We start from the raw sequence: 13,860 nt of genomic DNA on the forward strand, positions 1-13,860 counted from the left end.
TTATCTTTCAAAAATTGATAAATGTGAGAATGATAATTGAGGGAAGCACTTTTTCCATCATAACGTCTTCCTTATGTGAGTGGAGTTTGACATGTACAGTCAGGTCTGTGAGCTGCACACAGATACTAGTTACTAGGGAATGTGAAACCAGAGAACAAGATTTCTCTCATTTCCTATGAATCATATAGAGTTGTGTAAGAGGAATGAGCCATTTCTCCTGAAGTGTTAGGTTGCATACACAGACCAACTGTATCTAAACGTCAGGAAGAAATAAGACTTGCAGGGGGAATGTTTTCTGAGACACTCTGGGAACTCCAGCTAAAGGGAAAATACATTAAGTAAAGGCAGAACACATCAAAGAGTAGACCTAGGAGGACCTATGTACACAACATCATCTATACACAGGTATGATCTCTTTGCATAATAATAATTATCATTCCTTAAATTAAGCTCTACGATGAAAGAGTTCTGAAGAATTGTTCTAGCATCTGAAACTAGAGGAGACCACTTTTCTCAATTGTAGTTTTAAATGAAATATGTAGAAGGAGCCTTGAGACCTTTCAAGCTGTTGGTCGCCTGCCTGTGAGGACCCTCCAGAGGGCAGCCTGCACATCAGGATTCCTGAGACTGTAGATGAGTGGGTTCAGCATAGGGTTGATGACAGTGTTGAAAATCCCAATAGCTTTATCCTTATCAGAAAGTTTGATGGAGCCGAGTCTCATGTAGTTAACCATGCCTGTGCCATAGAACATGGCAACCACAGTGAGGTGAGAGCTGCAGGTGGAGAAGGCTTTCTTCCTGCCTTCAACAGAGCGGATTCGCAGAACAGCAGTCGCCACATGGATGTAAGAGGTGAAAATGAGTGCCATGGGGGTTCCTGCCATTATGAAACTCAGTGCAAAGAGCAGCAGCTCATTGAGCTGGGTACTGGAGCAGGACAGCTGGAAGAGCTGAGGCAGGTCACAGTAGAAGTTATCAATTATATTGGGGCCACAGAAGTGAAGTGTGGATATAGCCACAGTGTGGATTAGTGCATTGCTGAATGAACAAGCCCAGGATGAGGCCACCAAGATCCTCTGGACTGTGTGGTTCATTCGGGTGCTATAGGTGAGGGGCCGGCAGATGGCCAGGAAGCGGTCATAAGCCATGGCTGTCAACAGGAAGCAGTCAACCCCAGCCAGCAGATGGAAGAAGAAGAGCTGTGTGAGGCAGGCTCCATATGGAACTGTACGCTTGTGGGACAAGAGACGACCCAACATGGAGGGAATAGTGACACTGATGCAGCCCACATCCATCACTGACAGATTCCCCAGGAAGAAGTACATTGGGGTGTGCAGTTTGGGTTCCACCAAGATAGCTGCCAGGATGCTGAGGTTACCCCCAACTGTAGTCATATAAGCCAAGAGGAAGAGTATGAAGAAAACTGGCCATAGCCCTGGTGTCTCCACCAAACCCAGCAGAATGAATTCAGTAATAGAGGTTCCATTGGCTCCAGGCTTTGGGTGCATGAGTTCCTTTAAAGAAACATACAAGGAGGAAAACCACAGGACCTCTCAGTGAATTGGAGAAATTTAAAATCATAACTATTTGAACTCTTAAAATTGAACTTATTTCACCCTCCTTTCCCTTCCCTCCCTTTAAATGATATAATTGTATAATAATCTCAAAAATAAAACAAATTATTTAAAATGTGTGCACTGTTGTTGTGGTATAGCAGCTAAGTAACTGGGAGTGTTTGAAAGTCAATGTTTGTAAAGTGTAGTTGGTCAATTTTCTAATATACACAATTCACTGATAAAACACATTCTTACATCTAAAGAAAAACATACCAGTTTTGGCTCTCATGGCATATTAATATTTGCTAGAATAAAACATCTGTTCTCCTGAGAGGATGAGAACTGAAATAAAAATTGAAATAAACAACAAAACCCAAATCCCCAAATCCCAACCATGCATAGGTGGTTAGCAAGAATTATCAAAAGATAATTTATAGGGGGCCACTATGAATTGGGAAAAGCTAGACATTGAAGGGCGTGAAGCGAGTGTGGCATAACTGAGTGAAAAACACACATTTTCATGCAGTTGGGATGACTCTAGGTAGAGCATGAAGCTCTAGAGACCCATTTGCTCACAAATACTTTTCAATATGAACTCAATAATTAATTTTTATAAAATAACAATTTTCCTTTAAAAAGTCACACCGTGGCACAGAATGATAACTATTACCTTGATCTCAACCAACAAGAGAATAGGCATGTGTCAAGTCACCTACCAGCGCCATCCAAGATGTCTGTGGTTGATGGGATCTTGAGAGGATCATCAGTGGTGAGGACCATCGCTGATGCTGAACCTGATCTCGCCTTCAGTTGAGGAAGACTTACCATCTTCTGCAAGTCTCTGTTTTGCTATTGACACACTGATCAACATATCTGTAAGACCAAGACTCTCAGAGAAACAGCTGAAGCCCTATCTGTTGACTCAAGATCAGAGGAAAGTTCATGAATACTCACCTGGTAATGGCAAAGTAATCAGTGTGGTTTCATAGAACTTATGTGAGGTAACAAGGAACACACAAACTCATTCAGCTTTAGGGATGGCAGCAAGATATTATATTTATATAGAGAGGGAAGGAAGACAAACAGAGGCTGAGGCATCTCTGTCCGAGGATTTTCAATCATAGTGGTCCCTCTTGGGGGACTAAGGAATGAGAGGAGGATTGGGAACTGACAAGGTCATGTCAAAGACAGAAGCCCTAATAAACACCACAGTCATGAAGCAAGTGGATCTTCACATCACAGTAGGTACACAGAATTTTTCCTATGTCTTTGTTCTAACCCTCACATTATCTACAGGCACACTGGGGAGATAGGACACAAGCTCAATTTAACAGACAGGGGAATAAAAGACTGTCTGCTGTCCCCAAGTCACTCAGGGAACTATAGGTGGGGCCAGGTCTGAACAGGGTCTTGAGGCTGAGAATATAGCTCCTTTACGTCTACTATAAACAGGATTTGAGGACTAAGCCAGGCTGACTTCTAAGCTTGTGGTTGAGGAGAGAAGTTGCTTTGGGCCTGGTAATGAAGGAGAAACCCAAGAAAAAAGACAAGTCAGAAGAGGCCATTGTAACCACAGCAAATCCTCAGATAAAATGTGTTCCCAGCTAGAACCTTGTTAGGGAGTACCAGAGGGATTGTGTCTTGAGATTTGTGTAATGATCCTCGGAGAGCCATGGAAGCACTGTGCTTGACAAAACAGGAAGTTGAGAGGGGCAAAGTTGCTACCTATTGAGGGTTTGGGGCCATGCCCTTGAGGTTGGTAGCCTTAGCAACAGAGATGATGAAAGAAAGACCTGGAGCAGCTGTGAACTACAACCTTAATACTCTTCAGTGTGTCAGTCAACTGATTATCTATTCAAACCCCAGAGGTAAGATGCTGTCTGTGAGATGGAGAGACTTGTTTTCCTTTCTTAACAACTGCTTATCCCCATTGGGCCTCGGCTTTTTTTGTTTGTCTTTTGTCTTTTGGTTTTTTTAAAAATCCGTGAATGCACATTTTTAGGTTTTCTGTGAGAATTACATTCAACAATACTCACAGAGTTCCTTGTAGGGGATGACTAGTACTTTTTGTAGGCAAAACAGTAATAATGTAGCACTGAGAAGGTCCTAGTCTTTGGCTTTGCTCAGTCACTCTGCAGCTTCTGTGCTGTCTTGAGCCTCACCATGCTCACTGTTGGAGAGACGCAGTCTGCTTTGAAGAAATGTCTTCAGTCAAGTACTCACACGCTATGGTGATTCCCCCTGACACCCATCCCATAGTCCTTCACTGCCTCTGGCCCATTGAGATGAGAGACTTGGAGACTTGGAGCTGCTTTGGGAGGAGATTCTGTACATACTCTAGACACCTAATGACCCACATGGTGTCTGTCTTCACTGGGCATCAGCAGGAATATGTTAGGAATAATTTTTCCCAATGGGCTGTGAGGTTATTGTTGTTGGGGAACAAGGGCTGAACCTCCAAACCATCATCTTATAGACATCATTCTAGAATGCATTTTATGGATTTTGTTTGTCACTTTATCACTAGTTTTAGGTATGCATTTGGCCAGGAATATACATAAGGTACTTTTTTTGTCCTTTGCAGAACATCGTACCTAAAGACACATGATTTGTGCAAATGTAGGCATATAATATTGATCACTTGGGAAGGATGTAATATACAGAAACATGTATTGAAAGGTGCTAGTTTTCTGTTATCATTAATAATAGAAAAAAGTAAGCCAGTATTTCATAAGCCAGAATACTTACTAAAGCTTAAATATGCCTTTACATTTATTTTAGCACACATACACACACACCCAAACTTATACAGTACTTGTAGGAACATAACCAGTGGAGTTAAATGTGTATGCAAAGAAACACTGATAAATATTTATCTCAGAATTATTAATAATAACAAATGTAAAAAAATTAAAGTGAGTGAAGCCAATTATAGTTAATTTATAAATGGAGCATTTTAAGATTTAAAAGAAGATAAGATGGATTTGTAGCTCTTTCTGCCTCCCCTCCCAGCCTGAAGCAGGCAGATGTAGCCCTAAGGCGAGAGTGAGAGAGCTGAACCTGTCCCTCACTGGATGTGGCACTGAGAGATCTAGCCCAGCCACGCACCTGGATAGCACAGTAGTGCTGAACCTGGTGGCAGAAGTGCAGGTGAGCCAGCTCTGTGGTGTTGAGCTCAGAGAGCTGGCCCTGTTCCTTACAGGTTTTAGTATTGGGTAGCTAGCCAGAGCAGTGCCAGAGAACTTGCCCTGTTAGTGCAAGCACAGGAGAGGTGGTGGGCTGCTCAACTCAGCTACCTTCCAGGCTCAGATCTAAGGATCTGTGTTGGCCCAATTCAACATTTACCACATCTGTGATCTGATGGAACATGTGAAAATTCTTTTGTATTACAGATCCAATGCTGCAGAAACTCCATGACAGGGTAACAATAGGCTATCCAAGAGGAGCACCTGTGAGGACCCAGTATTGATAGTATAGCAGAAACTGGAGGCCTCAAACCAGAGCAATGACTCATTGCAATGAACCTTTGCAAGTAAAGATGTGCGGGCAAAAGTGTATACCCTGGGACACACTACAGCTTCTATGCTAAGAGTGTTTCTATTCAATCTTACTTTTCTTTTGGAGAGGGGTAGAGGTTGTAAGGGTAGAGGAGGATACAAAGGACAGGAAGATGAGTGAGATTGGGGTGTGTGACTTGAAATTCACAAAGAATCAATGCAAAGGTAAAAAAGATGGTTGTGCCCTGAGATTTCACCTTACACCAGTCAGAATGGCTAAGATTAAAAATTCAGGAGACAGCAGATGTTGGCGAGGATGTGGAGAAAGAGGAACACTCCTCCACTGCTGGTGGGGTTGCAAATTGGTACAACCACTTTGGAAATCAGTCTGGCGGTTCCTCCGAAAACTGGGCACCTCACTTCCAGAAGATCCTGCTATACCACTCCTGGGTATATACCCAGAAGATTCCCCAGCATGTAATAAGGATACATGTTCTACTATGTTCGTAGCAGCCCTATTTATAATTGCCAGAAGCTGGAAAGAACCCAGGTATCCCTCAACAGAAGAGTGGATGCAAAAAAATGTGGTATATCTACACAATGGAGTACTATTCAGCCATTAGAAACAATGAATTCGTGAAATTCTTAGGCAAATGGATGGAGCTAGAGAACATCATACTAAGTGAGGTAACCCAGACTCAAAAGATGAATCATGGTATGCACTCATTAATAAGTGGATATTAACCTAGAAAACTGGAATACCAAAAACATAATCCACACATCAAATGAGGTACAAGAAGAAAGGAGGAGTGGCCCCTTGTTCTGGAAAGACTCAGTGAAGCAGTATAGGGCAAAACCAGAACAGGGAAGTGGGAAGGGTTGGGTGGGAAAACAGGGGGAGGGAAGGGGCTGATGGGACTTTCGGGGAGTGGGGGTCTAGAAAAGGGGAAATCATTTGAAATGTAAATAAAAAATATATTGAATTAAAAAAAAGATGGTGTGTAGGTTGACTTAGAGAACTGTATAATGTAAAAGGGGAAAGTTAGCTGTGTACGTATGTGCAGTTTTGAATGTGTTGTGTGTTTGTGTGTGTGGCATTGTTGTGCCTTTGGTGTAGAAAGGCAGTGGTGACATTGTGTACCATTTGAGTTTTTACAACACAATGTATTTTATGGTTAATGACAAATTTAAATGGGGTAGAGATTTCTAGTTTTGAAAAACTAAGCAGGACATAGATTTCAAAGGAAAGGGAGGCTTCCAAATTGTTTTTAAAAATCCATGAAATTCATGGATAAACAAAGGGTATGGTCACTGCAATGTCTCCAGAACTGCCAGAAACTGGTTATTGCAGGAACACACAGAATGGGAATCCAAATCATCCATCTCTGACATATAAATTTTATCTCTCTGAAATCTTTCAATATCCTCTTGGTATCTTACCTATTTTTGCATTCTTTCTCATCTGCTAGTCTATCCTTGTAGCCAATGACAGCCTCTCTAATGCTTCTGTTATTTCTTCTCAACCCCTTGTTCCTTGATTCCAACCCCTCCTTATGTCCACATGGTTTATCTGAATTTTCCACAAATCCTCTCTCTACCTATTACTTTCTTTTATGTCCTCTTTCCACTTCCATCTTAGCCCATCTCCTCAGTCTACCTGCCCACATCCTATATCATGGAGAAGGTTTTTTTCTTTTTGTTTTTTCAAGACAGGGTTTCTCTGTATAGCCCTGGATGTCCTGGAACTCACTCTGTAGACCAGGCTGGCCTCGAACTCAGAGATCTGCCTACCTCTGTCTCCCAAGTGCTCGGATTAAAGGTGTGTGCCATCATCGCCTGGCTATCATGGAGAAGTTAATTTTTAGATTCAGATAAAATGAGAGTATTAGATGGATTGGACACATATCAGTAAGACAGTAAGTAGCACTGTCAAGAATAGATGATAAGTTCTAAAATGAATAAGAGGAGGGTTTGGAACAGACAAAGTCTTGTCAAAGACACAAGCCCTAATAAACACTACCTTACTGAGGCAGAGGCGTGTTACAACACAATAGGGATCCAGAATTTCTTTTTGTTCTCATCCTCATATTGTCTACAGACACACAGAGGAGATAGGACACAAGCTCAGTTTAACAGACAGGGGCATAAAAGGCTGTCTGCTGTCCCCAAATCACTCAGGGAACTATAGGTGGGGCCAGGTCTGAACAGGATCTTGAGGTTGAGAATATAGCTCCTTTACATGTCTACTATAAACAGGATTTGAGAAGTGAGCCAGGCTGATTTCTAAGCTTGTGGTTGAGGAGAGAAGCTGCTGTGGGTTTGGGGACAAAGGAGAAACCAAAGAAAGAAGACAAGTCAGAAGAGGCCATTGTAACCACAGCAAATTCTCAGGGATAAAATGTGTTCCCACCTAGAATCTTGTTAGGGAGAACCAGAGGGTCTGTGTCTTGAGATTTGTGTCATGATCCTAGGAGAGGCCATGGAAGCACTGTGCTTGACAAAACAGGAAGTTGAGAGGGTCAAAGCGGCTCCCTACTGAGGATTTTGGGCCACACCCCTTGAGGTTGGTAGCCTTAGCAATAGAGATGAAAGATCTGGAGCAGCTGTGCACTACAACCTTAATACTCTTCTTAATACCAGTCAACTGATTATCTGCCCAAACCCCAGAGGCAGTTCATGCTCTGTGGGATGCAGAAATTTGCCCTTGTTCCCCTTTCTTATTAACTACGTATCTTCTTTGAGTCTCAGGGTTTTTGCAATCTGTAAATGTAAATGATTTACTTTTTTAGGTTTTCTGTGAGAATTAATTTCAACAATACCCACAGAGTTCCTTGTAGGGGATTAGTAACACCTATAATAATTTAATAACAATGGTTAACCTTTATCACATTTGCTATATTCATTTACTAAGAACTTTACATTGGGTTGATTAATCAGTCCTTTCAACAATTCTGTCATATGCCTATATTCCTCAAATTTTACGGATTAATAAACTGAATTTCAAAGTGATTCAGTAATTTTCTTTTTTTTTATTATTATTCGATATAATTTATTTACATTTCAAATGATTTCCCCTTTTCTAGCCCCCCCACTCCCCGAAAGTCCCGCAAACCCCCTTCTCTTCCCCTGTCCTCCCACCAACCCCTTCCCACTTCCCCGTTCTGGTTTTGCTGAATACTGTTTCACTGAGTCTTTCCAGAACCAGGGGCCACTCCTCCTTTCTTCTTGTACCTCATTTGATGTGTGGATTTTGTTTTGGGTATTCCAGTTTTCTAGGTTAATATCCACTTATTAGTGAGTGCATACCATGATTCACCTTTTGAGTCTGGGTTACCTCACTTAGTATGATATTCTCTAGCTCCATCCATTTGCCTAAGAATTTCATGAATTCATTGTTTCTAATGGCTGAATAGTACTCCATTGTGTAGATATACCACATTTTTTGCATCCACTCTTCTGTTGAGGGATACCTGGGTTCTTTCCAGCATCTGGCAATTACAAATAGGGCTGCTATGAACATAGTAGAACATGTATCCTTATTACATGGTGGGGAGTCTTCTGGGTATATGCCCAGGAGTGGTATAGCAGGATCTTCTGGAAGTGAGGTGCCCAGGTTTCGGAGGAACCGCCAGACTGATTTCCAGAGTGGTTGTACCAATTTGCAACCCCACCAGCAGTGGAGGAGTGTTCCTCTTTCTCCACACCCTCTCCAACACCTGCTGTCTCCTGAATTTTTAATCTTAGCCATTCTGACTGGTGTAAGATGAAATCTTAGGGTTGTTTTGATTTGCATTTCCCTAATGACTAATGAAGTTGAGCATTTTTTAAGATGCTTCTCCACCATCCGAAGTTCTTCAGGTGAGAATTCTTTGTTTAACTCTGTACCCCATTTTTTAATAGGGTTGTTTGGTTTTCTGGAGTCTAACTTCTTGAGTTCTTTATATATATTGGATATTAGCCCTCTATCTGATGTAGGATTGGTGAAGATCTTTTCCCAATTTGTTGGTTGCCGATTTGTCCTCTTGATGGTGTCCTTTGCCTTACAGAAACTTTGTAATTTTATGAGGTCCCATTTGTCAATTCTTGCTCTTAGAGCATACGCTATTGGTGTTCTGTTCAGAAACTTTCTCCCTGTACCGATGTCCTCAAGGGTCTTCCCCAGTTTCTTTTCTATTAGCTTCAGAGTGTCTGGCTTTATGTGGAGGTCCTTGATCCATTTGGATTTGAGCTTAGTACAAGGAGACAAGGATGGATCAATTCGCATTCTTCTGCATGCTAACCTCCAGTTGAACCAGCACCATTTGTTGAAAAGGCTATCTTTTTTCCATTGGATGTTTTCAGCCTCTTTGTCGAGGATCAAGTGGCCATAGGTGTGTGGGTTCATTTCTGGATCTTCAATCCTGTTCCATTGATCCTCCTGCCTGTCACTGTACCAATACCATGCAGTTTTTAACACTATTGCTCTGTAGTATTGCTTGAGGTCAGGGATACTGATTCCCCCAGATTTCCTTTTGTTGCTGAGAATAGTTTTAGCTATCCTGGGTTTTTTGTTGTTCCAGATGAATTTGATAATTGCTCTTTCTAACTCTGTGAAGAATTGAGTTGGGATTTTGATGGGTATTGCATTGAATCTGTATAGTGCTTTAGGCAAAATGGCCATTTTAACTATATTGATTCTGCCGATCCATGAGCATGGGAGGTTTTCCCATTTTTTGAGGTCTTCTTCCATTTCCTTCTTCAGAGTCTTGAAGTTCTTGTCATACAGATCTTTCACATGTTTGGTAAGAGTCACCCCAAGATACTTTATACTGTTTGTGGCTATTGTGAAGGGGGTCATTTCCCTAATTTCTTTCTCAGCCTGCTTATCCTTTGAGTATAGGAAGGCCACTGATTTGCTTGAGTTGATTTTATAACCTGCCACTTTGCTGAAGTTGTTTATCAGCTGTAGGAGCTCTCTAGTGGAGTTCTTTGGGTCACATAGGTAGACGATCATGTCGTCTGCAAATAATGATAGTTTGACTTCTTCCTTTCCAATTTGTATCCCTTTGACCTCCTTATGTTGTCGAATTGCCCGAGCTAGTACCTCAAGTACAATATTGAAAAGATAAGGAGAAAGGGGTCAACCTTGTCTGGTCCCTGATTTCAGTGGGATTGCTTCAAGTTTCTCTCCATTTAGTTTGATGCTGGCTACCGGTTTGCTGTATATTGCTTTTACTATGTTTAGGTATGGGCCTTGAATTCCTGTTCTCTCCAAGACTTTAAGCATGAAGGGATGCTGAATTTTGTCAAATGCTTTTTCAACATCCAATAAAATGACCATGTGGTTTTGTTCTTTGAGTTTGTTTATGTAGTGGATTGTATTGATGGATTTCCGTATATTGAACCAACCCTGCATTCCCGGGATAAAGCCTACTTGATCATGGTGGATGATCGTTTTGATGTGTTCTTGGATTCGGTTGGCAAGAATTTTATTGAGTATTTTTGCATCGATGTTCATAAGGGAAATTGGTCTGAAGTTCTCTTTCTTTGTTGGATCTTTGTGTGGCTTTGGTATCAGCGTAATTGTGGCTTCGTAGAAGGAATTGGGTAGTGTTCCTTCTGTTTCTATTTTGTGGAATAGTTTGAAGAGTATTGGTGTTAACTCTTCTTTGAAGGTCTGGTAGAATTCTGCACTGAAGCCATCTGGTCCTGTGCTTTTTTTGGTTGGAAGACTCTCTATGACTCCTTCTATTTCTTTAGGCATTATGGGACTGTTTAGATGGTCTAGTTGGTCCTGAGTTAATTTTGGTATTTGGTATCTGTCAAGGAAATTGTCCATTTCCTCCAGATTCTCCAGTTGTGTTGAGTATAGGCTCTTGTAGTAGGATCTGATGATTTTTTGGATTTCCTCAGTTTCCGTTGTTATATCTCCCTTTTCATTTCTAAGTTTGTTAATTTGGATACTTTCTCTGTGCCCTTTGGTCAGTCTGGCTAAGGGTTTATCTATCTTGTTGATTTTCTCAAAGAACCAGCTCCTGGTATTGTTGATTTTTTGTATGGTTCTCTTTGTTTCTACTTGATTGATTTCAGCCCTGAGTTTGATGATTTCCTGCCTTCTACTCTTCCTGGGCGAAATAGCTTCTTTTTGTTCCAGGGCTTTCAGGTGTGTCATTAAGCTGGTAATGTATGCTCTCTCCATTTTCTTTTTGGAGGCACTCAGGGCTATGAGTTTTCCTCTTAGCACTGCTTTCATTGTGTCCCATAGATTTGGGTATGTTGTGTTTTCATTTTCATTGTGTTCTAAAAAGTCTTTAATTTCTTTCTTTATTTCTTCCTTGACCAAGGTATCATTGAGTAGAGTATTGTTCAGTTTCCACGTGTATGTGGGCTTTCTGTTGTTTCTGTTGCTATTGAAGACCACTTTTACTCCATAGTGATCAGATAGGAGGCATGGGATTAGTTCGATCTTCTTATATTTGTTGAGGTCTGTCTTGTGACCAATTATATGGTCAATTTTGGAGAAGGTACCATGAGGTGCTGAGAAAAAGGTATATTCTTTTGTTTTAGGATAGAATGTTCTATATATATCTGTTAAATCTAATTGGTCCAAAGCTTCAATTAGTTTCATTGTGTCCCTGTTTAGTTTCTGTTTTCCTGATCGGTCCATTGAGGAAAGTGCAGTGTTGAAGTCACCCACAATTATTGTGTTAGGTGCAATGTGTGCTTTTAGTTTTAATAAAGTTTCTTTTACGAAAGAGGGTGCCCTTGCATTTGGGGCATAGATGTTCAGGATTGACAGCTCTTCTTTTTGTATTTTTCCTTTGACCAGCAAGAAGTGTCCCTCAGGGTCTCTTTTGATGACTTTGGGTTGAAAGTCAATTTTATCTGATATTAAAATGGCTACTCCAGCTTGTTTCCTGAGACCATTTGCTTGTAAAATTGTCTTCCAGCCTTTTACTCTAAGGTAGTGTTTGTCTTTGACCCTGAGGTGTGTTTCCTGTAAGCAGCAAAATGTAGGGTCCTGTTTACGTATCCATTCAGTTAGTCTGTGTCTTTTTATTGGGGCATTAAGTCCATTGATGTTAAGAGATATTAAGGAATAGTGATTGTTACTTCCTATCATTTTTGACGTTATTTTTTAAATTTGAATGCTTAACTTCTTTTGGGTTTGATGAAAGGTTACTATCTTGCTTTTTCCAGGGTGAAGTTTCCCTCCTTGTATTGGTGTTGTCCTCCTATTATCCTTTTTAGGGCCGGGTTTGTGGATAGATATTGGGTAAACTTGGTTTTGTCATGAAATATCTTAGTTTCTCCATCTATGGTGATTGAGAGTTTTGCTGGATATAGTAGTTTTGGTTGGCATTTGTGTTCTCTTAGAGTCTGCATGAGATCTGCCCAGGACCTTCTAGCCTTCATAGTCTCAGGTGAAAAGTCTGCTGTGATTCTGATAGGTCTTCCTTTATATGTTACTTGGCCTTTTTCTCTTACTGCCTTTAGTATTCTTTCTTTGTTTAGAACATTTGGTGTTTTGATTATTATGTGACGGGAAGTATTTCTGTTCTGGTCCAGTCTGTTTGGAGTTCTGTAGGCTTCTTGTATATTCATGGGCATCTCTCTCTTTAGGTTAGGGAAGTTTTCTTCCATAATTTTATTGAAGATGTTTGCTGGCCCTTTAAGTTGTAAATCTTCACTCTCATCTATGCCTATAATCCTTAGGTTTGGTCTTCTCATTGTGTCCTGGATTTCCTGGATATTTTGGGTTACAAGCTTTTTGCATTTTGCATTTTCTTTAACTGTTGAGTCCATGGTTTCTATGGAATCTTCAGCATCTGAGATTCTTTCTTCTATCTCTTGTATTCTGTTGTTGATATTTGCATCTCTGTCCCCTGATTTCTTCCCAAGGCTTTCTATCTCCAAAGTTGTCTCCCTTTGAGTTTTCTTAGTTGTTTCTACTTCTGATTTTAGATCCTGGATGGTTTTGCTTAGCTCCTTCACTTGCATGTTTGTGTTTTCCTGTAATTCTTTAAGAGATTTTTGTGTTTCCTCTTTCATGAGCTCAGCCTGTTGACCAAAGTTCTCCTGTATTTCTTTAAGAGCTTTTTGTGTTTCGTCTTTCATGACCTCAGCCTGTTGACCAAAGTTCTCCTGTATTTCTTTAATGTTTTTTGCATTTCCTCCTTGTTGGCTTTTGTATTCTCCTGGATTTCTTTCAATGATTTTTGTGTTTCCCTTGCAAGGGCTTCTAACTTTTGATCCATTTTCTCCTGAATTTCTTTATGTATGTCCTTCATGTGTTCCTGTACCAGCATCATGACCAGTGATTTTAAATCCAAATCTTGTTTTACTGGTGTGATGGGGTATCCAGGACATGTTGGTAGAGGAGAATTGGGTTCAGATGTTGCCATATTGCCTTGATTTCTGTTAGTGACGTTCCTGCGTTTGCCTTTTGCCATCTAGTTCTCACTGGTGTTAGTTTATCTTGTCAGTGCTGGACTCACCAGTGCAAGCTGCCCCTTCCCAGTTGGCCTCTGGTGCACAGCTTACCTCCTGCACTGCTTGTAGACAGTGTGCTGCTGCCCAGGCAGTTCAGATCCCAAAGCAGGCACCCGAAGGCTCCCGCTGGGGCCCGCTGGATTCACTGGAGCACACTGACTTCTCCCATCTGGCCGCCCGGAAGCCCAGCTAGCCACTTGCAGGACTTGGAGATGTAATGCTGCCGCCCAGACTGATCTGGATCCGGAAGCGGAGAGAGTAGAGCTAAGGGCTTCTGCCTGAGGCCTTGCCCCAGATTGTGTCTGTGGACCAGATGGAGCCCGTGTGCACCCCCA

The 13,860-nt window shown here is 41.3% G+C and overlaps 1 protein-coding gene across 1 annotated transcript; it reads right to left on the reverse strand.

Annotated features, from left to right (window-relative positions):
- Window positions 1-560: 560 nt before the first annotated feature.
- LOC127695049 (olfactory receptor 3A1-like) lies at window positions 561-1,508 on the reverse strand. Its single transcript, XM_052196919.1, has one exon. The coding sequence runs from the start codon at window positions 1,506-1,508 to the stop codon at window positions 561-563; it is 948 nt and encodes a 315-aa protein (XP_052052879.1).
- Between the last annotated feature and the right edge of the window lie 12,352 nt (window positions 1,509-13,860).

The sequence above is a fragment of the Apodemus sylvaticus genome, chromosome 10 (assembly GCF_947179515.1).
Source record: "Apodemus sylvaticus chromosome 10, mApoSyl1.1, whole genome shotgun sequence".
Classification (NCBI taxonomy): Eukaryota; Metazoa; Chordata; class Mammalia; order Rodentia; family Muridae; genus Apodemus; species Apodemus sylvaticus.